Genomic DNA, 24779 nt, shown 5'->3' on the forward strand with positions numbered 1-24779 from the left:
GAGTGCAAAGATAATAATGAGACGAGTGCCTTTATAGCGACACCATTTTTTTAAATGGGCATTGACCCGATGTTTGATATTCTCTTCATGCAAGTGTAGGTTTTATTTTTGTTTTAGAGTGTTGTAACAAACCAAATGCTAGGAGCGACATGTTCATGTTCAGTAATGACGGCTACGCCACAAAACAACCATACATAAAACCATGGTGTTGCATCGGGTTTGTTCTTGCAGCAAAAATAATAATGGTTGCAATAGTAATAATAATAATAATAATATTAATAATCATAATAATGAGAGCACTGATAATCAAAGTAGTAGTAATAATAATAATAATAGTAATAATCATCTAGGGAATTGTTGCTCTTGTAGTGATTGTTGTTGAAGTAGTAATAGTAGTGGTTATGCAAATCACCCAAAAGTCGGTCTTCTTCTCATTCATGAACAAAATATTAAGATCTGACAATGTTTTTCTCATGTTTCAATTGCAAATATTGATCCTCCCTTGTTTGTCCTTGAACAGAGCGCCCTTCCTCCATGAGTGGGGATATTCTCCAGGGCATCCGTCTCAAGGGGGTGGTCAGGAACTTCCGTCCTCAGACAATGGTCCCTGACGAAGCGGGCTCTCTAGAGGAAGAGGGCGGAGGTGGAGGCGGGGGATTGTTCGGGCTGGGGGCGGGACTCTCCGTTCCAATGGATCCCGGAGGCTTTGGCGCCAATGTAGGTGGCTGAGGATGTGGACCTAGACTCGCGGGTGGCGGAGGCGGACTCCCCGGACACATCGTACCCGAATAACTGTTGCTCTGCAACATCAGAGTGTTCAGAGTAAAGGTTAGTAATGCACAATTCAATGAGCGGACGACCAAACGCGAGATGGACTTTGAAGCCTACTCACCACTCTGCCCGGTCTGGCCCATGTGCACACCAGGCCTTCTTGGCAGGCCGTGACGAGGCACTCCTCGCGGAACACCAAGGCCGTCAAACGCTCGTGGGCAATCTTCTTCATCACAAGGGGCTCGATCAACGGGATCTCATTCAGTCTTGGACACTGGGGCGAGCCCAACTTCACATATTCGGGGATGGCCCCGTTTAAGGCGGAATTCCCAGCTTGACCCATGGCGTGAGTGGCGCCCTTGCCGTTCAAGGTCTGACTATTACTTGCTCTATCACTACTGCTCTTGCCCGTGAGGGAAAAGTTCCGTTTGTGTTCCTTGTTCTTATCACTGAAGTTCAGAGCAGCCAATCTCTGGCTCAAGGACGTGGATGTGGACACACTCCCCGTTGAAGCCACGGAAGCCGTATCTCCCGAGGCCAGTCCCGAATCTTTGCTGGACGAAGAGCCGCTTGTATGGGCCAATGGCGGCGAGGATGACGATAACGAGTTATGGACGTGACTGGCCGATTGGGCATTACTCTCTTGACTAGGAAGCAAACTGGTTTTCCCGGCGGAGAACGAGCCCATTAGGGAGGCCTTTTTCAGCGTGTCCTCAGTGATGTCCCACAGGCCGATTTGAGTGTCTTCGCCCACGGAGCCGAAACGGTAGCAGGTCACGTGTTGGTCGCTCAAGGGAGACAAGACTGGGTTGGTGGAAGGGATATGATGGTGCTGGTGGTGTTGATTTGGATTGGCATTGGCCACCCCGGGCATGGGACCTCCGTTTTGCTGACTAGGTAAAGAACTGTCCTCCTCATCGGAGCCCGAGAAGTCAAGGCCGTCGGGAACATCCCCGTAGCTCAAGTTGTACGCATCGAAGGCCACTTGTGACACCCAGGACTGATGGCCTTGGCCTCTGACCACTACCCGTTTCTCGCCCACGCTATACACGGTGACTAGGTCGTCCTCTCCTCCCATGACCAAGTATTTGCCATCCGGTGACCAGTCCACGCACAGGAGACCCCCAAAGTAGGACTTGGCAATGCCGATGAGCTCCATTTTGTCGTAGTCAAATACTCGGAGGTAACCGTCCTGTGAGGCCACAGCCAGGAAATGCCCGCAAGGGGAAAAGGCGAACTCATTGATGGCCCCCAGGCCTACGGACCACCGGTAGACAGGATTACGGGAGCTCTTGGTCTTGCACGTGGATATGGAATAGCCCTCGCCACATTTGAAGGATTGATACACGGGTACCGTGGGTGGACAGGTCAGGTCCTGATTGTAGATGTACATATGCCCTGACGAGTAGGACACGAGGAAGGAATGGGGTGAGCCCGGAATCCATTTGATGCACGTCACGCGAGACTTTTCGATGAGGCGCTGAAAACAGAAGTGAGATCCTACTTGATGATAGGTTTGCGCAAATTGGCCAAGTTTGACTGGCCTTACCTCCTCGTTGTAGAGCTTTGACAAGTCTTTCCGAATTGGATCCACCAACTGAATTTGTCCCAAGGAGAAACCAATCAGGAGAGGCATAATATCACTATTGGGAGACACCGGGCCAAAGTCATGGCACGTGGGACAGGTGCCTTTATATGTCCTTTTATCGATGGGCTTGTTGAGATCGCCGGCCTAAAACGAAACACACAGGTGATCATTTCAAAACCGCAGCCAACCAAGATCAGGGCTGACAAATACTGTATAACATCAATACTTTTCACCGACAACTTTCAATTCCAGCAAGATTTAAAGTTACAAAAATAAATCTACACTAGGAATAAAAAAAAAACAAAAAACAGTACGATCCAAGTTTTATCGATATCTTGTCGCCTTTGAAGTACACACTTGCAAACATTTCGTCAAGGCATCCTAGAGGTCGGAACCTAAATTCATGCTCTCCTTCATCCAGCCATTGACGAACGCTCCTAGCTCTCAGCGTCTTCTCACCCTTTTCAATCCTTTGTAAGGGTAAACGAAGATCTCCTTGCCAAAATTGAAGGTAATCTTCTCGCCACAATATTGCGAAGGGGTAGTAGGGGTCAGCGTGCCGGAGCCAGCTCCACCATTGGGGGTAGCGCACCCGCCGCTCCGCTCCTCGCCATTGGATGAGGCGCCTGAGCTGTTCAACGAGCTAGAGCGCGCCGGAATAGCTGGCGCAAAGGACACACGCACAGGCGCGCCCAAGGCGCCCACATTACCACTAGCTGCGCTGGCCCCCGCTGACCCGGCAGCGCTCAACAGCCCATCGCGCCCCAAGGTAGCAGGCCCGCTGTAGTCCAGTCGAGAGCTGGGTTTGGCGTATTTGGGGTAGCTTAAGAGCGTGTAGAGGCCTTCGCGGGTCATGAACTGGGTCTTGAGCTCGGCTGCGGGCTCGCCCCGCCCATTAGCTCCGCCGGCCATGCCCAATCCATTGAGTGGATCCATCATGATGCCCGGGTGTCAAAGCATGTTGGGCTACTTATTCTGGATGATCGGCTTCATCCAGTCCATCTAGGACCAACGGTTGAACGGGCGGGCCTTCGCTTGGAGTCCCGATGAAGGTCGATCACGGGCAGCAGGAATCACGGTTTCTACCCTAGATTTGGATTGGGGCGCTGTATGTACAAAACTAGTACAGTACAGTACAACACAGACGAGCAGTTGTCCCCAAATCGTCTTCTGAGCACAGCAGACCACGGCTCCGTAGCCTCATGACATTGAAATAAACAGCCCAAAACGTACAACCAGATCAAGTGCGTTCAAAAAGAAATAAATAAATGAACATTGAGCATACCGAAAACAGGGCGAAGGCAAGTTTTATCGAAAGATTGTGGAAGTTAGCATTTCTCTCGAAGACCCGAGTATATGTTCCCGTCGTGTGACCAGGTCACTCTATGTTCCTTTCTTGTCAGGCGATTCGTGTGATGGCCCGGGATTTCTCCATGCCGCCGCCGCCTCCTCCTGGGTCGTCCTCCTGGTCGTCCTCGTTCATCTCCTCTTCTGTAACTGACTTATTCTGCCTCCGCTCTTTTGCCTAGATTTCTTTTGCTTCTCTCAACCCTGCTGGTCACCCCAAGTCCAAAGTCCCATTTTTCCCCATGTTGACCGGGATGGCAACTCATCACACCTATATACATACCTCTTGATAAGGAAAAGATGATAAGGAAAACAATTGGATGCAATAAACATGCATGGGGCTAGTTAGCCGTCAATGAATGGTACCATAACTGTGGAATAACTTGGTTTATTACTTCTTATTCTGGTTCGTTAAACATCGAGTTTCTTTCTGTCTTACAATATCTTCTTACTTCATAGCGAGTTTTGGGGGCGGGGGGAGAGAAGTTGCCAACAAATGGTTCTTCGTCGAAGCAACCGAGGGGAAATGGAGCTGCTTCAGGGCCAGAACCTCGTTGTCAATCGATCTTTGTATCATGATTCTCATTCGTATGTTTTCTTCACACTCACACCGGGACAAACAAACACGCAGGATCTCATGACGATTATTCTTTGTCTTAAGGAGACTGGGGAGCCATTACTTTATAATCGAGTTGGGCCTTCAATTCCAAACCAACATACATAATACGGGGGAGGGAAATGGGGAAACGGACGGGGGGAAGGGAGACTCAAATGAAGACAGACAGGAAATGGGAAATAAAATGGACGCGGGTTTTTCGTGTGGATCGCAATTTGGCTTGAGGGTGTGTGTGTCGATGTGAGGAGACACAATCGGGGTTCGTCTGTCTCTAGAGGTAAGGATCGCAATCGGTGGGTCCGTCAGTTTCGTCACCCATGGGACCCGTTGGATCGGCAACGTGAGACTCGCGCGAGTTCAAGAGCAAGTCCGCCAAATGTGTCTTGGACGGAAACTCCGAACCTCGGACATTGATGCTGTAGCAGGCGTTCTCCACCTGCAAAGAAACGGGGATCCTTTCAATTAGAGAAGAAGCATACCATATGCTTTTGATGCCAAGTGCAAAACGAACTATGATAATTCCATTCATCACTTTAGGCATGAATCAAGCCGTAAGAAATGGCCTTCATTATATTATGCATGTGCATAAAAAAGTGACATATTTATGTGCATCAATTTCAATGAATGTAGATGCTAATGGCATAACCATTGATTAAGTCCTTGTGCAGTATCCTTTTGCTCTTCACACGCATAATGCCTTTTACCAAATACGTAAAAGTTAGTTCATTTATACTCGTTTAGGCGTGCATTATATTATAACCAAGAGTTGCGACGTTTTACCAAATTAGCCAATTGATCAGGAATATATCTTAAAAATTGCGAAGAACGGTTGAAGACGATCGTGAATAAACGAGAGAAATCAGACCTGCTGGGATATTCATGTTGCAAATCAGCAAGTGATGCTAAAATTGTCTCTTCATTTAATAAGTTTCAGCAAAAAGATTCGTGTTGCGAAGTTCTAAGGAAAAAAAAGAATATTCTTTTGTCGAGTCCAGACTAGCCCCATCACTGCCAGAGATCATACCAGTAGAAAAACATGTGCGGTTAAATGTCCCATGGTGTGCTTTAAATCATTCATGGTTTGGAAGATACATTTATTATCACGCATTCTTTTTCCGGCAACGTGACTCTGAATAGATTGCATTGTGAAAACGTCAGGGATTAATACGTACTTTTTGGAGGCTGTGGTTGAGGACGTTGATCTTACGCGACATCTCGCGGCGCATGTCGTGCCGATAGCCCACATCCAGGAACCCATCGTGCATGGCATGAAGGAACTCCATGAGGTCAAAGCAAGCTTGAGTGTTTCCCAATCCGATGAAGTTAATGGCTTGACGCATGACTTCACCCGTCAAGTCCGCCAAACCGAGGACGAAATCCGTCTTAGGCACAAGCACCTGGAGACTCTTCTTGGCCGTCGAGCCCTTCAGGTTAGTGTTGCCACCCGACGAATCCGACTTGGGCTCAGGATGGGCTTCCTCTTGAATGGCAACACTGACCGAATCTCCAGCGTCCTCGTCCTCGGTCTGTTCTTTAGTGGGTATCTAGACGAAGAAAAAACAAGGGGACGAAGCATGTCATTTTGGAGTGTCGAAGATATGGTGACGTTATGGGTATTCATTACAGTCTCCCTGGCTTGAGCGGCCTTCGGGTCTAGCGGGTCTTTGACTTCATCTTTTGGGCGATGCGCGTTCCTTTGGAAGTGGAGCTCCTCTTGAACCTGAAGAGGAACAGGAGAGTATTTTAAGAACATGAGAAAAAGAGCAAACTCATTTCCAGTTACGACTCTCTTCTTCCTTGTCCTCTCCTTGGACCGACCTGACCAAGAGGAGTACATCGTCTGGGAAAGGCAAGCCCATCATCCATGATGGAACTCATAAAAAGAGGACAGCACACATTTTCAATCAATTCAAGTTGTTACCTTTTCCCAAGAGATGAGCTCATCATAGCAGATGTAATGATAGAACGATAAGGCCTCCACATATTCCTGGAGCCCTACAAAATTAAAGAGAAAGACGGCCCGATATCAGAAAAAAAAGACCCATTTTCTTTCTCCGACTCATATAACGATTTTCCCAGATCTGCATATCCCGATGTCCAATCACGGGGTCCATAATCATCATCTTACCACCAGTGTAGGCCCGAAGGAACTTGTAAGGGTCTTCGTTAACGAGCTCTGAGGCCACGTAGTACCACAAACGCTTTCGAATGTCGCCCAATTTGATCTCGGCCTCGCCAAGCACCGCGGGTTTGTCGTCCTCGCTGGAAAACAGATACAGCCATTCTTGTCAGGAATTAGATTCAAAAACCTTTCCAAAGCATTTGAAACAGGACAAGTGGCACTCGAGGAGAGAAAGAAAACTGCATCCACAAGAATGAGATGAGTCGCACTCGTGCCTTGATCAAACATGATTGGTGGGGAGAAGTGCATCCAACCAAGCAAACAACCATCTATCCATCTATCCATCCATCCATCTATCTATCTTTCTCCATTCAACGAGGAGCAACCTCGGAAGCTATGAAATTGCCACAAGGTCCATGAGAATGAATACCCCCGGGGAAACAGAGACAGCACGGGGATGAGGAGGTGGGGGAAAAGTTTTCCCTCAGCTCCCCGTTATCACTCATATTCAAAGGAAACAAATGCCGCTTAGCATCTTTTCCCACGCGAACTTGTCGGATCATAGAAATGCATGGTCGATCTCGAAAGCTCCTCAAATGCCACAGAGAGATTCAAATCTTAAGAGATTTCATGTAACCATTTTTGGAGCCTCCTGGCAATTGCTTTTGGGCATGCTCGAGAAGAAAACGGGACCATCAAAACTCCCCATAATGGCCGGAATGTGTTCTGTGCACCTCAATGGGTGGCGGTTATTTACGGCCTTTTCGAGGCAAAGAGCGGCATATGAGTGCTCTAAATATAACCCGGGAGTGCGCTTGGAAAGTTTTCCTAGCATGTTGGAACACAAAAGGTGGGAAAGAGAACATATTCATTCGTAGGAAGCTTTTGTCTAAGGCAGCGAGATCGCAGATCTGTCTTAATCTACGTAGAATCCCTATGGTCTAATTGAAATGTTGGGCCGGGACGAGAGTCTTTAAATGGATAAGAAGTAGGTACTTGACGAAATATTGCGCACAGTAAGTGCACAACCAGGTGTTGGGTGACTTTCATTTTATCTCATGAAACTTGAAACCCAGCATTCGGATTCGTGTGGGAAAGTTGGGGAGTTCAACCCTGGTTACAATCAGCTCTTGGTTGAAACCATTCTTGATTGTATACTACGTACTAACTAAGCAATGGATTTCAATTGGGACTTGAGTCATGTTTTTTTTTTGTCATGTTTGGTTTTATTCCTTGATACTTACCAAGTGATTCGGTGGAGAAGAAAGATGACTCGCTTGCTTTCCACGGTAATATCGCGAGAGAGCTTGACGATTCGTTCATATTTATCGTTCTTCTCATCCAAAATTCTGAAATGGAAAAAAAGGAATGAAAGAGCTTTGAGAAAATCAACTAGATTTCTACAATGCTTGCTACTGCTGGGGACTTACTTGATAGATTTGCGTTCATCCGCTAACTTGTTGGCTAAATATTGTGATTTTGCCTCGTAAAAGGCTTTTAATTTATGCCCCAAACTTCCGCGAGTTCGCTGGAGGTTGAACCTTTCAATAACTCAAAGAGAAGCACTAACAAACTCAGGAAGTGCTCAAAGAGGTTCCAACATTATTTTGAAAGAATACTCCTTAGCCCCGGGCATACTTTGATCTATGCTTCCGCTCAAATATTAGTTGAGCCTTGAATAAGCTCATATGGCCTTTCGATATGGCTCTCTCGTGCATGCCGTCGATCCTTTCTTCCACATATCCAGGTTTTTTCATAGGCTCATCCGCTTATCCAAGCATGAACGTGCCTTTCCTTCAGTATGTTTTTTGTTCTGACGCACATCGGTCCCATTTCTCAAACCCCGACGAGTCATTTGAATAAAGTCGCCCTTTGACAACGTTTCTTGAACGGCCAAGATCATTCAATACGTAGATAGAGAGGCTATGAATAGCTTTCGTCAATTTTCCATTATCTTGAGGACAAACTCCAAGACAGGAAATGGCAATTGTCGTCCTCCAGTTTTGCAGTGGTTCTTAACATTCGTAAAAAGAGGAGAAAAAAAAATCCAAATCGTTTACCTGGCATGCTCTTGAAATTGTTGTATGATCGGGTTGTTCGGATCGACTCCTTTGGGCAAGGTCTTGGGTTCACGGCTGTGGAATTTCGAATAATGACCACCTCCACCTCCACCACCTCTTCCTCCACGACTCCCGCGATTGTTTCTCCCCCCACGATGACCTAAAGTGGAGAGCAAATATAGAGCTATTGAAGTCTTCACTTCCAACCGGCTGGAACATTCATGGAAACATGCCTGGTGAACGATCATTGCATGCTATAACATCATTTAAACATCGCATTAGCCGGGAGGGGTCTAACGCCAATCGGCTACGAAATATAAGCATTTGACCACAAAAGAAAGGTTCCATACTTTGGTTCAAAACGAAAACTTTTCAAGTTCATCGATTATACAAGCCCAATGGGGGGGTGTCACCTTTGTCAGCTTACCTAACTAGATGGAAGTCAATGGTTAATCATGACAAAATATCAATTCAACATAAAATTTCTACCAGATATACAAATCTAATTGAAGCTTTCTCTGGCAAAATTCTTGCTATAATTTGTGATGTAAAAATCTCATCTAGACGTCAGTTATTTGTATTTTATGTTGATAGTAATAAACATTAAAGCAACGACGAAATGACAGCGTCATCCGAGAACTTTTCTTAAAAATAGGATACAGGGATTAATGTCTACAGGGTGATAAAATATCCGTAAATACAACATTTTCCATAGGTCAAAAAAATATGCATTCAAATTAGTGGCCATGCGTACATTCACCGAATGAAAGAAGACAAGTCATATGGTAAATGTATAAATCTTTAATATCATGTCTATATTTTCAACAAATTCTGCTAACAGACACGTGTCACCAATCACAACATCCACACAGGTTTGGTGCATCTGATTATAATAGTAAGTTTAGTTGAAGCATTCAATCAATCAGCTTTGTTTCTTGCACCAGCCCAAGGTTGGTTGGTTCGAAGTGGATCAAGGAGTTCCAGGAAATAGAAAACCATTTCCACAATAAGATGAAAATTTGATCAAGATTAATTGTGTATCCGATGAAAAATCTATTCTTAAAGAGCAATAAGTCGGAGACAGGGTTTATATTCCTCTCACTCGGCATCTCTCAGAGGATTCAGCGATACCATCTTGCTGGAGTATTATTGACGACTCGGTGATGAGATAGGATCGTATCTGTCAGTCTCTTCCTTCAAAGTCCGCTTGCCTACTAGATCACATTGAGTAAACAACTCAAGGGCCTAGAGCCCTTTTTCTTTGAGAAAAGCTTTTAACTGTCGAATGTCCTCCTCATCTGCTCCATTCATTTTCCCTGAAAGCTTCCGCGCACCAAGACCGGATGGTGCAAGTATATCCTCGTTTTGGCTCTTTCGACTTCTGGCCGATGACGAGGAAAGCGAATTCGACTCATCCTTTATTGATGAATTAGCCCCAGTGGCAGATAAGGACTGGGATTTCACTGATAAAAACGCATGGGGATCCGAAGAATTCCTCTTTCTATCCTTCAAATTGGATTGACTCCCACGGGATCCATCCTCGAAAATAGTAGTTGTAGAAGGACGTTGTGCTACCTTCGCCGTGAGAGGTCGGCTGAAGGGTGTGGGTGGTCGGCTGATATCTGAACCGATACTCCCTAGGGATACGCCATCATCTCCGCTAGAGGGTGGCCCATGGTTATTGTTGGCAGAGTCTTCTACCTTCTTCTTCACCCGAGTTCTTTTTGGGGGCCCTTCTATTGAGACTTGACCATCGCTAACCTGGGAATTGGTTTTTGAGGTGGCGCAACCCATGGTCTCAAAGAGGGAAAAAAGGTTGTGAGGCTCGCAGAGGCCTAAACTATCTCACCCCAAGATAGGTTAGTACGATTTTTTTAAGTCAACACCATTCTCCTGAAGATTCATCAAGAGTTCAAACCTCAAATATGCACATATTCGACCAAGAGAAAATGAATCAAAGTTCTCGTCGAAATGAGCTCATATAGATGGGATGAGGCCTTTTTCCAGCGAGGGCTGGTTTTTTTTCTTCTTTTTCTTCTTGTCGTAGGAGCGATGTCTTTACTTGCAATGGTATATTTGGTCTTCTTTTTTCATTCAATGAAATAACGTGGCACACAATAGTAAATTTGTGCACCTTTCATTTGAAGGATGTCTGCGAAGTTTTCTACCATCAGTATTCACTCAGTTTGACTTTTAGGCCAAATAAAGCCCAAAAAAACGGATTTTGTTTTTCAGGGGAAAATGCCCGCTTCTTCGTAGAATCCCTGAGAACCAGTTCAATCCACGTAAGAAACTCAAAGAGTAGAGCGACGAGCTCTTCACGTGTAAAGACGCTTGTGTCCACAATAGCAGCAGGTAAATCGAAATGATTTTGTTCGCAATTGAGTCGGATAAAAAGTGGAACCTTTATGGATAAGAGCTTTAATAAGAACACTTGGCCGTAGCCTCACCGAATTAAGTTCCTCTCAAAGAGCTCAATGACATCGAGGTACGAGCAAAGACTCTTGGAAGCACGGAGATGCCGATTTCCAACATTTTCATAGTTGATTTATGAGAATATTATACCACTGAGCGTTGGTTCGGATATCTTAGTTGGCGTCAGAAAAGGATTCTAGGAAGAACTTGGGCAGGATAGCTCCGAAAGCTTCTCTCTTGCTCTCCAGCACGAACCATATTCACATCATTCCTTGGTTGTTTTCCCGCACTCTCAAAAATGATCTGTGTCTCGTTCTCTTTAAATAATGCTATGCAAACAACAGCTTGCGAGCAATCTAGCGAGAAATCAATACACGGTGAACAGGGTCCGAGATGTGTCATCATTCCTTGTACTATGATTCGCCCCTATTTGAGGAGTGTAAGACGAAAGAGGTAGAGAGACCGCAAGTCACAAATAATTAACGCATATGAGAGTCACCTTCAGGAACTTGAAGTAGGGTCGAATAACGCTTCGTTTAAGTCACATCCATTTACTAATGGTTTTCAACACTCTTGTCCTCAGAGAGAGCTTCATTCTGTTTCTAGAGTTCGAACATCTATCTCCAACACAATTAAACCAGGTACTTCCTCGTTCTCAGCCGTTTGTTTTCCATAGTGCGGGTGATAGTAACCAATCACTCGCCCAGATTTCCAACGCTAATAATTTAGAGAAAGGGACCTCAAGTCTGGACACAATGGCTCTTGGAAAGGTTCCACACACATGACTGCTTGACAGCCTTCTTTAGGTATGTGGAGGTCGGATGGGCTTTCCACTCGTGCCAATTCCCCATGGAGAGCAGCTGCTTAATACCTTGGAGGCATTCTTATTAACGCAACACAAGATACTTTATACACGTAAAGCCGTGATGGCGGCACTGAGCAAATTTAGTCACTGGGCACTGGAGTTTGCAAGCAGGACACTCAATTTCCTTTGCCCGTCTGGCAGAAGAAATCATTAATCTTCGAGGTGTTCCATCTTCACTCAAGCTGTATGGGGTGTGGATTATTTTTGTCGTTAAAGTGCCACATGGCCACATAAATATCTATTATGCCACCGCAATTCATAAGCAACGCCTCCAATTCCATGAATACACGAGAGTGAGACAGGGATTGAACATCCCTAGAGAGTTCCGAGAGCTCAATTCAAGATACGTCTCATACTGCTTCAAATCAGGATCTTTCATAAATAATGCAGAAAAAGGAACTTGGAGTAACATTGGGATGATGCAAGATATCGCAGACGTTTCTGTATGTACAAAACTTAGCTAGTTAACACGATTAGCGACAAAATGAAGCCCAGGAGTTGTTGCGTGAAATGAGATACTTGGAAGAAGTCTTGGGTTCGAGTATACAACAAAATACACCAGAGCAACTGCTTTCTATACGCTCAACCTCGTAGTGGAGCTAGTTTGTGAGATGACCCTCTTGATGATGTTACGCTAGCAATCGCACTTCACCTCACAGAGCACATCAAAGCGACGAAGTTTAGATGGCAAACACAAAACCAAAAGGAAGCCCAAATCCCCTCTTTCCTGCTTCATTTGTGCTCGTTCAATATAGTGTTTTACATTATGATAAAACAATAGTTCACAACCCATTCAAATCGAGAATCTGTTTTAAACATATTGCGTGTCTCATGCGTCGCAAAGAAAGAGCAATTCAACCGACTAACGCTGAAGGTAATGTAGAGTCAAGTTTTGAACAAGTAGAATGTTCCAATTGCTGGGGACATGCAACCAACTCTAAGAGGTTTGGGATGTGCTCCTACTACAACTTACTTTTGACATGAGATGAATTGCCGTTTAGAGCCATTTTAAGACTTTTGAGGACGGTGACTTTCCCTCGTTATTACCTATACAATACAAAAGTTATGTTGGTGCTAACCGTGAAATTGCTAGGACTCGTGATTTAAGCCAAGATGTTAAAATACAAAGAAAGAAAATGCTGTGCGTTCTGCTCCAGTGGATTATCGATGACCAGACAAAACAAGACACATTTAGGCCATTCCAATTACGAACATGAAAAAAAAATCACAGATGTGAGTCTGATCGTTCGTCTCTTGGTGGTGATGGTTGATGGTAGTTTGGTTTTAATTGGACATGAAGACCTCTCATGGAGACATATCCAACCAGGGAATTGCGGTTTACGTACGTACTGCACGGACAGAGATAAATTGAAAAGATAGAAAAGCTTCCGGGCAATCTCCAAATCTGTCTCGTTGGGTGGGTGAAAGTGGATTGCATTCAAAAGAGAGCCCTTGACTGGTTGAATAGTATCTATGGCGTCACACAGCGTTTGGTATTAGAATTAGACAAAAAGAAGGAAAAGCACCAGAGGCACAACACGAGAATGAATCATGGGGAACAACTCACTCCGACAAGATGGCCTCTTCATCGTGACTTAATTGATGCTAATGGAGAGTTTGAGAGTCTTTTGATTGGAGGAGCCGCTCTCTTTGAGCGTGCTCTCAAAGCTGCTTTAAGAGCTTGCATCTTTCTATGAGAAATAAGGTCAATGCTAATCCAATCTGTCTTGGTAAATGCTCCAAAAGGAGACGAGGCATGTACGTTACACTCATGTCTCTACAGAATTGGATCCCAAAGAGGCTCTCGCTCTTGTTCGCTCTTTCTGTCTATCTCACCTTTCTTGAATTGCTGGGCAGATTGGCTGGGCAAGCTGCATTGAGTGCAGGCCTGGTCCGACTTCTGATTCTCTCGCTTACATCCTGGATCCGGGCATCTCCAGGTGTTGCCTGAAAACACAAACAGTTAATTTCTGTTTTAACAGACAATTCCTAATGAGCCATTCATTCACCTCGTCCCCGATTTGTCTGTTCCGTTCCAGACTCGCAAGGATCCATTGATTTTCCGGATTTTTGGGCCAATCCTCCTGATCCAGAATCATTGGGCTTGCCAATCGCCTCCACAGAAGCCATATTTCTTCACGAGGGTAGACAAACAACACACTCAATAGAGACCTGACTGGCAAGGCTCAATTACCATTCTTGGAGGGTGGGATCTGCAAACACGAAATAGAGTGTATTATCTGTACTTTCTTGCTCAGAGGCCCCCAAATATTATCCGTCTCCTTCATAGTGATGTGCTGAAGAACAAGGCCGCTTAGGGCCCAGAACTAAATTATGATGGATGGGCCATTTCGACGATTACGAGTCTCTACCAGACTTCTGTGGCACATCCATTTCCGGTCGTCTTGAGTGGAATGGATTAACCAGGGCCAAGTCCGAGTTCGAAACCAGCAAAGATTACAGCACGTCGCCAAGAACGAGCTTGGTCCAAACGCAGCAAACGCAGTTCCACGAATGGACGGAACAATATGTGCGCCTCTCTACGCGCCAATAGCACGTTCATAATCTGGTTAGAAGATCAACATTCCTCACATATAGTAGATTCTGAGGGCTGATTAAGTATTAAATATCAGCACTTCTCGAGTCTTTTACGGGGAACACAATAGGGACAAAATTATTAGGTATGGAGCACTGAACGTTCTACTCTTTCGTCATCCTCCCTCAAAATTCCAATGGCTTTCATTCAGCTTTGCCTCCATGTAGCGCATTCTTTTACAATGAGAGACCAATGCCAGGCATCAAAAGACCCATGAGAATTCTGCCTGTACTTAAGAGATAGCGGCAATTGTAGTCTGGATTTCTAGTCCAGTGAGTTTGTAAAATGGCACTAAAACTTCGTACCCTATAAAGTTTGCAGAGAAATGCGCAAAAACATTTTTGCATCATTTTTCTTGCTCAGAAAATCATAAGGAACAACTTTGTTTTTTTTTGCTTTGCTTTATAGAGTTCTGGCCCATTTAAAAAACTTACATGCCTACACACATTGTAAAAACTGAAATTTTCAAAAACCACATCAATGAAAATTGGGAGCACACTTAGCACCTACTTGGAAATTATGATACGATCTTTTTTAACCACTGCTTAGTTATTTTAGATTCAATGGCCCAATTTTCATTCTTCTTTAACTCCAAAATGCCCCAGTTATTTCTTGAACTAAATTAAAAAAAATAAAAAATACCAATTTACATTACCACAGAATAAAAACATTATTTTTCTTTTTCTTGAATGATCTAAAGCTAGCTCAAAATACCATATCACGTCACTTAAAACCCACTGAAAGTGTAATTTTTTAAAACACAATTTACAATCTTCAAAAGTACACTTTGTTCCACATTCGCTTGATTTCTGAAGTCAATACATACAAAAGCAATCCGTTAGAATCCGTCCAAGAATTTATTGAAACCAATTTTTTTTTAAAACGTGCTCGCTTGAGGCTCCAATGACTGAGCGACGCAAATTTCACAGAAATCAATAAAGTGTGGTTTTTGACGATTCTAAAATAAGTTTTTTGAAAATTTGTATTCTTCGAGGATTTTGAGTCAGGTAAGGTTACACAACATTTTGTGTTTGGACCGTCAAAATCGAGGATTTCGGTGTTCGCTTCCAATGGAGAGGTGGGACGCATTGCATACAAAATAATTACATGTCAATTTACCATGAAAATCCGCTTAGACCTATTCTTCAGCATCGACAAGCTTCTTGTCTAATCTTGCTTGTCGTTCACGCTCAGGGATTTATTTGGGGGAGAGATGCCGTTCATTCTCATTGAATGGGATCTCGAGGGAGAGGAGATGGAATGGCGAAGAAAATTGAAGGGGCTCTCACGCCAATGACCGTCAAACTTACGGTGCATGCGAGCTTCGATTGATATGGAACGAATCCCGTTCTAACACTAAGAGTGTAAAGCCAAAGCACCAATCTCGTCTTCGTCAGTTGAGACTTCAACATTGGTCTTACGTCCTCGAATTAAAGAGAACGGATCGATGTAATGCGCCGGAAAAGGACTGCTCCATCTTCGATCTTGATAGAGCTCGCAGCACGTCATAATTGATCTGTGTCTTAATGACGGGAGTATAGGACAGATAATTGAATCAGAAGAGAGGAAATACATTCAATTATCAAGCAGGATTCCCTGGAGACGGACGAATCAAGAGACGTGTCTATCTGTCCGTCAGTCAAATGAAAGGATGCTAGGAAAGCTCAACCCGTGAGGCAGAACTCATCAGTCAACACACCATTATGTCCCATTCAGCTTGTTTTCGACGACCAAGGAAAGATACCAACCAGATTGGAATCTCGATCACCAATTCAAAAATATCCTCCTTCTGTAGAAAGCAACCACGTTGAGCGTTCCTCCATTTATGTGGTGTTCGCCTACCATTCTAAATTAAGCGGCATTCTTCCTCTGCACCTCGTGATAACCCTAGTAGGAGAGCTGAAGAACTGGTATTGACCGTGGTAGACGTTGCTTCTCTTCAACCAAAGGATTCAGCCAAAGGAACATGTAGCGGTCTTCTCCGAAGCCACGACTATTGTGCTGATCTCCCAGTTTGTGGCTTCCTGTCTCATTTGATGGATGAGTCTGACTCCGTGGCATTGATGAGAACCCTTATTCTTTACCACAATATCTTAGATTCCGATTTCTTACGAAAAATAACCTATCCGGTGAGAAATTTTAAACAAAGAAAGTACGAAATATTTCCTTTGTCAAAAATTCTTCCCATTAGGTTAGATAAGATGTGTTGGATTTATTATTTAGAAACCAGAGTAGTCGTTGACATAAAAACCATATTTTATCCGCTCGTTTAAATTTGAAACAAAAAAAAATCATTTCTAAGTGAAATAGAATTCAAAATATTACTTTTAATAGGGTCAGTATTTGACATGTAAAGGGGAAGTCCATCCTCAAAAATGAAGGGGGAAAATGGTTAGTTTTAGAATTCCGTCGTTATTTCTTTCACGACTTAAAACGTTCTTGACTCGCGTTTTTGGTTCATTTTCACATCCTTCAATAACCTCCGAGAAAGGTAAAACCAAAGGAAGAATCCTTCTCGCTTAAGATTTCCAGAGGAGCCAGAAATCGTGTGCACAGGAAAGCCAGAAACCCATTAGTGCTTACGTAGCAAATCGGGTTGCGAATCGCATTGAACATAGGCTACTTGTGGTTAGACAATGAGTCTTTCATACCAAGAGCTTTTCCTCATTTTATCTTTCAGATATTGTTGCAGGAGATAAAACAGGTTATTTTAAGGTTGGTTCTTTCAGTGTTCCACATGGGAGAACATTTAAGTACCTTTCCCACCTCATACCTTTTAGTGATGCCTGTATTGCTGCTTAAAGCAACTTTAACACCACACCCTAACGATTGGGCCTTTCCCAATTTCATTTTCACTGCGCTCCAGTCACCAATCAATTATAAATTTGCGTAACAAAAGCATTTCCCAAAGCATCAAGCGCCTGAGCCACTAAGTATCTAAGGAAAAGTAATCAGTTCCGAGATCCAGGGAGAAACCGAGTCGAGTGAGGTCCGCTGGCTCAAATGCTTTAAAAGGTGCTCCAAACTAGCATTTGGGGAATTTTAAAAAGCCTATGAATGACCACCATCCAAAATGATACTGACCAGAATGTTTTTGGTTGTATGAGTGTAAACAACGATCTTTAACTTGGAATTAAAAAACGAAGAATATTTGGACGAGCAGAGCAGATTAATCCGTGAGAACTCATTGGTAAGCTATATAAACGGCCACAGAAACTTGTGTTTCGCTTTTGCAACCTTAAAATACCGTTTTTTATTGGATGTTTGTTATTCTTTTGATTTAAAGCCAAATATTGAGTTTCATTTTTGATTAGAACGAGCCACTTGACATAGAAAGGGAACTTTGATCTGTTTAATACCAACTTCAGTTCAATAGTTGGCCTACTATTTCCTCCAAGAAACTGGTTGCTGGTCTCAAAAACAGGAAAGTGCTCAGATTTCAACTTTGATCACACGTTAAACCAAGGAGAACAAACCGAGATCAAATTAAGCGTGGGACAAACAACGAAAAAAGGAACCAAGAAAATTTGGAGCCTCAAATAGGTTGCTGAAAGTTGCACAAGGTTCTACCCCCATGAGGGATTATAACTTTTAGCTCGACCATGGCCAAAGAGGGGAAAAAAGATGGAACTTTTCTTTGCTCGAGGTAGGCAAACCACCGCGAGGTATAATACACCTGGGGTCTAAGAGCAACTTTGCTTGATTGACTACGGAGAGACCAGAACATACATACTAAGCAACCCAAGCCTCTTCAAACTTAAGGTTAGGTTCTTTTCTCACCTGTTCAATGGAAGCAAGTGGACCGACAATGAGTGATGCGAAGTTCCCCGTCACTTCAAATCAAGAGCTTTCAAAGATGCCACTGGAATCAATGTTCTCTAAGGGTGTTCCAACTCGGATCCTTCAAGTCGAGTTTGCCAGTCTGGCATGGAACACTTGAAGTTCCCTTTTTTAGTGATACGAGAGGAAATTTTCACATTTCACTCCGGACTGCATCCAGAGAAAGACTGTTGCACTTGCCTCTCTCTTCCACCGAATTCAGGAACGAGCCTCTGTGGATGGAACATTGATCCACCGCTATTCTCTTTCTGCCGAGCCTCTCCGCCTTGGCACCACCAAAACATACAACTTCGCACGAGCGAGAAACTAAGGGTCTCTTCAGGGCAACCTCTTCAGGATCCCATCTGTAAGTGGGCCTAGAAATCCCCAAAATATAAATTTGATGAATGCGGAACAAGGCCTTGAAGGTCATAAAATAAGGACAACCGAAGGTGAACAATGGAAAAACTCAAGTTGAAACGAGAGCATAGGTTCTGGGCTCAAAATGGCATCCCTGTCAACATCGAGTCAGAGAAATATCCGATGGAGAGCTCTGGCACCAAAGGAGACCGAGCGTGGACGTAGAAGATGGCGTCGATCCAAGGAGGAACGAGGGAAACGAAGAGGCCAAGAGACCGGAGAAGAGAATGGAACTATCGCTTTCAACAGTGTGGTCGACATCGAGGAAGCGGACTCCTGGAGAAGGCGGCAACCTCGAGAAGGAACAGTGGATTCAGGGCCTATCTTTTTGTGAAAGGAATTGGGCCCAAATCCTCGTTTGAAGGAATTGGTAGAGAGCGAACTAGGTTCGCTACCTAATTTGTCAGGAGATACGACTGATAACAGCTTTTTCGCTGATTGGAACCGAGGATTATTGGTGGGCCATCTTGTTTTCCCATTCTCAAAAATTGAAACTTGGTAGGGTTTTACCGAACATCAGGAGCTCTTTGGTTGAAATTTCTTTTTTCACCACACTTCAAGATTCATTTCCCGTGAACCCAAGCATGATGAAAATAAGGGAAACAACACTTTTTGAAAGCTTCGAGTGGTTGAAAGCCTGTCAAAATTCCGTGTCATCCTACTCGAAAACCGACCAAGAGCTTTCGTTCAAGCTATTCATCAATCTTCAACGCGAAAATATACTCCTAAAAATTCGGCCCATAATTATTTCTTCGAACATGTGAGTGGAGAGTTCACAACTCAAAGAAGCATTACGATTCCAAATAGTCTACAAAAGTGATGAATAAGTCAATTTATCCCGATTTTTTTTAAATATAAACCACAAGTGAATGTATTAAACCAATGTAACGGGACGGGAAAGCGTGCAAATTAGTTTTTCAAATTTGGGTCAAATGGAATTGCAAAATTAAGTGCCTTCCTATTTGTTAAGTACAAACAAATACGTAGTTATGTTAAAAAATGGCCACTTTATTTGCTCTTAACTTGCTAGTCAGCTTGTCAATTGAGCTTAATAATATTCGTTTGCTTTTTCTTCACAACATATGTTACTCTTCTCTTAGCATGATTCATCAAGTTCTAAATTTACTTGTAAACAAGACAATGAAAGTTCGTTGTTTGGGAAACAAATTACTTCAAATCTAAATCACTAGTCCACTTGAAAGTGAAGTTGTTGATTTCAAACATAATGAGAAAGGTCCTAGATTGCTTTTGTTCCAGGAACAAAAATACGAAACTAAAAACACAGTCGACAAAATTCAAGAGAAAAGGTTTGCCAAACAGTTGCCTGGCATTTTGTTTGGAGAATTTCATTCGGTAACCTTAACTCTGCCACGCATCTAACTCAACTAATTAATTTGGTGACCCAATATCCCCAATGCGAAGGTAAATCAATTTACCAAGAATTGGGTAGCCACCCAAAATAGAATGGGAACTTTCCACTTGATCAATAACACTTACGAGGCAATTAAATTGACAGGCTAATACTGCCCAAGAGCCTCATGTACCATTAGCCCAATCCCGCCATGAAGAAGAGTAGGAGACCCTCTTGCACGGATCAAGGTGCTCATTCGACCTCTCAGAGTGAAACAACTGGAGGATCAATTTCGTTCGTCTTTCATTAACTTTCCGAGAAGGGAGAAACGAGATCTAAGCTAACAAAAAGTTTCATCTGCTTTGTTGAAGGAGAATTTTATGCCTCGAGCTGCAGAATACTCGCAAATAAGATTCTAGGCCCAAAAAGGGGATTATTTGCGATTTGTCACTTTTCAAGAATATTTACCATTTTCCTCAGAAATGCCAAAAGAGTGAGAAATTTAGGCAAAATGGTCTAAGGTAACGATTCTATTGCAGTCAACAATTCAGTAATTTGAGATCATCAAACCCCTCTTCCGTTTCTGTTTTTTTTTCCTGCCTTGTATGAAGAAAGAAACATGCTTAACATACCAATGGTAAGAAAAGTTACATTCTCATTGAAAGAACGTACATTTTCTGAGTGTGTGAGTTAGCATTTTTTAGATCTTATAAAATAAATAATATCATTAAGGACTTATTTACATCAATAAAACTTCCACGATTTATGACATTTTTGGTCTATTTGCCAACTAATTTTCAATTTTGTGTATGTTTGGTAATTTACTTGCCAACTGATTTGCAATCCTAGCTATGGCCCTCTTCCATGAGTCAACGCATTTACCTCCAGCAAGAATGGACATGGAATAGCAAATAATTTGACTAGATTATTGATGTTAGGTATTTAAGTTCAGAATTGCCATATATCTAAACACTTTCAACTTTGCCAACACTAAAAACACAATTTTTGAATGCTCAACTTCGTGTGATGAGTTTTGTCGTTTAACCAAACCAAGCAATAGTTCCATGTGCGTAGTATGAAAAAGACTTTATGATACACTACTCTTAAACCAAATTTAAGCTTTCAGAACAATATCAAAAGAAAACTTCTGAAGCTACGAAACACTTATTTTTCCTTACCGTTTTTATGGAGCAACAATGCTTTCAAATTCCAATTAAAATCGGAACATTCGTTTTGGTTTTGAAATTGAATATATTATGTCAATCTCAAGATCACATGTGAAAACATCATCATCTACCGTTTGATTCGCAGTCCAATTTTTTGAATTTTTAAAAATATGACGAAATGAACTTTCGACGGCCTTGGTGTAAGGCCAAATAAATGATGATACAATTTGATATGCGTTTGGTTTAGGTTGGCATAATCTTCACGTAATATACTTGAATATTGAATATCCGTTCAAAAAATTGAGCAAATAAACACAAAATGTGCACAATTTACGCAAGTTATTAACCGCCTTGTTTCTCATCACTCTTTTTCCTGTCAAATATGTTTCCACAAAAACCTATTTCTTCTCGTGCGATTGCAAACTGAATCCGAGGAATATTTATCAAACAAGATATCGATTTGTTCTCATTACCTGAGAAAGTTGCCTTGGTTAAAAATTGCGACCGATGCGAAGTTTACTCGATGGTCAGGATATTCCGCGATTGTCGGTCAAAATTGGGCCTGACAAAGTGAAACAACGCGTCTTGATCGTACAAATCCGGAATGAAAATCTTGAGCTTACGACGAGTACATCAATCTGAAAAAGAGGGATGGGTCAAATAAGTTAAAACACTAGCTTCATCATTACGTAGAATTAGGCGTGTCAGAGGCGACATGACAATGGCTCAAGTTTTGGACTCAAATAGAGGACACAAGAGCTTTGATATGTAATTGATATTGACCGACCTACCCCTACATTGATTTGTTTTCACTTGGCCTGAAGAACTTTTCCAAGCCCTACTTCAGGGTTACGAATCAAAACCTACTTCCTTGTCACCACTCCAGCATTGATTAAGTTCATGCAAAGCAAACCAAATCAACATGACCCAGGCTTGTTCCAAAATTCATTTAGTCCGTTATTTGACTATTGTTTTCTCGTATTTGCGAGAGGTAAATGGTTTTCGCAACTTTGTCCCACTTTTGTATTTCTTCACAAGTCACCCTAGTGTAGAAGTTCAGAAAAGAAAGGGCGTTCGACGAGTTGATCTGTGAGCACTTGAAAACTAAGACTGGTTAAGAGGTTCCCGACTGGTTGTGTGTGAGCTGTGCCTATAAATACTCTTAAGCAAGTTCCTTGAGGCAGGTAATCGGGTTAGATATCTTGACTCATTCACACCTTCCTCTTCAGTAAGGTCGAAGAGGAAAGGCATTTTAAACCTAAATCATAGTAAGGAGAGGGGGGAAAGTGTTGGGATTGATATGGAGTTGGAAGTTGCCAGTTGTAGTATGAAATTAAAGCGTGACTCGCTTTTCCTTTGACCGAAATCTAGCACCAGACAGGATTGTTCAGAGGGAAAATGTATTATATCTTGGTATGAGGCCCTTGTCAATTTGTGAGCATGAGTCACTTGTTCGACAAAACCACCTGAGGATTGGATTTCTGGGACAACAGAAACCCCAATTCTCTGTGAACTCTGTGTGTCTATGACCACGCCAGATCAATGCATTATTTTTGAGTGGAAGTTCTGATTAGGCTTGGAAGGGACCTCATGATCAAGTAATATTTCTTAAAATGTCATCCACCAAAGGATGAATTCGTTCATGATGAAATCGCTCATTGTACCGTACGCCCCTTTGGGTGAAAACGCCCAGTATTGTGTAAAAACATTTGGTCGAGGAGCCCAGTTACCCATACTGAAAGTCATGAAGGTGGTTGGATCACGGGATTGGACCGAGAAGGCCACGAGCAATAAAACAAATTGTCCCCGGGGTCCGAACAGAGTGTGGGGACACCAAACAGATCTCATTTATTGTTGAAAAGTAGGCATATTACAGGCCAAAAAAGGAAGTTAATATAGGATTAGAACGGGTCCAAACATCAGTTGACCTGAAAATACCTTAATGCCCCTAGCTCCAATCACTTCTCTAAATGACTCGAACTAAGACATATTTTTGGAGACCAATGGAGCTCATAGCACGAGCTGTTCTGAGTCTGTTTCTCATATAAAGGTATTAAAACAGTGATATGAAAAAAAAGCATTCTTTTATAGCTCTCCTTGGACTGGCTTTGGGTTTTCCGTCAGGATCTTGCGTCTCATTTCCATTTCTAAAGGCTGAAGCATTATTTAATGTTTACTGCATTTTTAGTTCCCAAGGAGTCCAGTCGTAGCTCCGTGTGTTCCTTCTTTCAATTTAGTTCCAGACGCTCAGTGTTCCTTGTAAAACATGTTCTTGTGATCATTGAGCGAGTTTACTATCTCCGAAAATAGAGGCCAGAATAAAGAGAGCCTCTTTCGCTACTGTCAGAAATAAAAGTTCCAGACCATCTTGCACCGAATTCTGGTCGTTGAACTTTTATGGCTGCCTACAACGCGGCATTGGGACTTTTTTATACGAGGACTCTGAGGCTGGCAGAGCTGAAGAGACAACAGAAATGTGGAAGCAAACACAATGAATAACAAAGTATGCTCTGTTTCAGGATTATCTCGGATCTCATGCTCGTGATTGTGTTCCTCTCGAGACCCGAAGGATCTCAAGTGCCTTACATTTATGACAGTGTTTCTAATTGACCAGTGTTGGACCTATTCACTATGGATGTAGTGTCAAATGGTCCCGGACAGAACGTCCGGCGACTTCGGACCCTTAAACGACGCAAAGAAGAGCGCGAAATGAACAAAGGCCAGGTAAGACAGTCCCCAGGAGATTTGGGATATTGTTTTCTTGCTAAGCCATTTCATACAGTTCTCAAGAAATGAAATACTCTGTTCCCGCTCAAAATTTGCCAAAGGTCGCTTGCTTACAAGGAAAGGAGCTCGGCCCACTTAGTTGGATAGCTCTTACCATTATTTCCACTAATTCTCAGGGTAAATGTCACAACAGCTTCCTATAGTTCCTGGTCTTCCACTTTTGCTGCTTGCTCGCTCGTCCAATTAATTGACTGGCCTTTTGCCTTCCTTGCCATTTTATGAGTAGTCTGCCAAAACCAGGTCGAAGTGTTTGGTCTTATGGCTCAGCTGGCTTTCAAGCGTCTTGTCGGTAGCTTGATCCAGCGTGGGACATCTCAGAAAAAATGGCGTGACCCGGGTTGGATCAACATCTGCTTTTATTGGGGCTCACAAGCGAAGCTCCGAAGTCTATCGAGTGATTTAGTGCTCGGGTGTTGGAACTTCCTCTGAGGGCAGAGATGGGAAAACTTGGAATTTTTAGCGGTGGTGTGTTCTCTCACCCGAAAGAGAGAATGTTGGAGGTCTCATCCCAACCAACATGTTTGGACCAAATTGTGTCGCTCGGAAAAAAAGTTTCCTGTAAGACCTGGCTAAAGGTCAGAAATGCTCTCAATATACGTACGCTATTTTTTACTTGACCCTGGAATTGCAAACTCGCCAGAAAATCTGAACATCTTACCGTTCGGCCATGGAAAATATAGCCGACAAAGAACAGAAAGGACGCGATTACGGAGCTTCATGCTACTTTTTGAGTAGAATTAATCCGTGTTTTGAGGACGACAGTGTTTTTGTACTTATCTTAACAAGGGTTACTAGGTAATTCAGGCTATTTTGTTTGCCTCTTACTAGGAGCGACTTTATTATTTAGGTCTTTCAT

At 43.0% G+C, this 24779-nt stretch overlaps 4 protein-coding genes across 9 annotated transcripts in view; 1 reads left to right on the top strand and 3 right to left on the bottom strand.

Moving 5' to 3' along the window:
• Positions 1-250: 250 nt before the first annotated feature.
• Positions 251-3531, bottom strand: LOC131890466 (WD repeat-containing protein 20-like). The gene is made up of 4 exons (XM_059239811.1): positions 2819-3531; positions 2321-2503; positions 893-2251; positions 251-800 (listed from the first exon to the last, which is right to left on the bottom strand). The coding sequence occupies exons 1-4, from the start codon at positions 3296-3298 to the stop codon at positions 594-596; spliced, it is 2229 nt and encodes a 742-aa protein (XP_059095794.1). The 5' UTR covers positions 3299-3531; the 3' UTR covers positions 251-593.
• Positions 3532-4078: 547 nt separating this feature from the next.
• Positions 4079-21779, bottom strand: LOC131890467 (translin-associated protein X-like). Of its 4 annotated transcripts, none has more exons than XM_059239812.1 (10): positions 21610-21779; positions 13794-13997; positions 13621-13731; positions 8505-8664; positions 7689-7793; positions 6451-6584; positions 6244-6317; positions 5947-6042; positions 5495-5866; positions 4079-4758 (listed from the first exon to the last, which is right to left on the bottom strand). In XM_059239812.1, exons 2-10 carry the CDS (start codon positions 13912-13914, stop codon positions 4594-4596), a joined length of 1338 nt encoding a protein of 445 aa, XP_059095795.1. In that variant the 5' UTR covers positions 13915-13997; positions 21610-21779; the 3' UTR covers positions 4079-4593. The 4 variants fall into 4 exon arrangements, with proteins under 4 accessions (XP_059095795.1, XP_059095796.1, XP_059095798.1 ...); XM_059239813.1 differs by lacking the exon at positions 21610-21779 and adding an exon at positions 18161-18398; XM_059239815.1 differs by lacking the exon at positions 21610-21779 and adding an exon at positions 12758-12831 and having other exon boundaries at positions 13794-13811.
• On the bottom strand, positions 9286-12731 carry LOC131890470 (uncharacterized). Its single transcript, XM_059239820.1, has one exon. The coding sequence runs from the start codon at positions 10296-10298 to the stop codon at positions 9750-9752; it is 549 nt and encodes a 182-aa protein (XP_059095803.1). The 5' UTR covers positions 10299-12731; the 3' UTR covers positions 9286-9749.
• Positions 21780-22159: 380 nt separating the features above from the next.
• The window catches only part of LOC131890464 (mitogen-activated protein kinase-binding protein 1-like), a gene marked incomplete at its 3' end in the record, with an annotated part of 35569 nt that continues 32949 nt past the window's right edge, over positions 22160-24779 (top strand). The window contains 2 exon segments of one of the 3 annotated variants that reach the window (XM_059239809.1): positions 22160-22316; positions 23656-23860. In XM_059239809.1, coding sequence (XP_059095792.1) covers positions 23768-23860 — 93 coding nt within the window. 3 annotated transcript variants of the gene reach the window in all.

Source organism: Tigriopus californicus, chromosome 11 (genome assembly GCF_007210705.1).
Source record: "Tigriopus californicus strain San Diego chromosome 11, Tcal_SD_v2.1, whole genome shotgun sequence".
In the NCBI taxonomy this organism is placed as follows: domain Eukaryota; kingdom Metazoa; phylum Arthropoda; class Copepoda; order Harpacticoida; family Harpacticidae; genus Tigriopus; species Tigriopus californicus.

Bases quoted from the DNA above. Each gene is read 5' to 3' on its own strand.
- LOC131890466 (XM_059239811.1), bottom strand. From the start codon at position 3,298: ATGATGGATCCACTCAATGGATTGGGCATGGCCGGCGGAGCTAATGGG. The intron at 2,252-2,320 runs GTAAGGCCAGTC...TTCTGTTTTCAG, and splicing joins CAAAGCTCTACAACGAGGAG to CGCCTCATCGAAAAGTCTCG. The intron at 801-892 runs GTGAGTAGGCTT...CTGATGTTGCAG, and splicing joins GGGCCAGACCGGGCAGAGTG to AGCAACAGTTATTCGGGTAC.
- LOC131890470 (XM_059239820.1), bottom strand. From the start codon at position 10,298: ATGGGTTGCGCCACCTCAAAAACCAATTCCCAGGTTAGCGATGGTCAA.
- LOC131890467 (XM_059239812.1), bottom strand. From the start codon at position 13,914: ATGGCTTCTGTGGAGGCGATTGGCAAGCCCAATGATTCTGGATCAGGA. The intron at 13,732-13,793 runs GTGAATGAATGG...TTGTGTTTTCAG, and splicing joins ACAGACAAATCGGGGACGAG to GCAACACCTGGAGATGCCCG. The intron at 5,867-5,946 runs GTAATGAATACC...TTCTTCGTCTAG, and splicing joins CCGCTCAAGCCAGGGAGACT to ATACCCACTAAAGAACAGAC.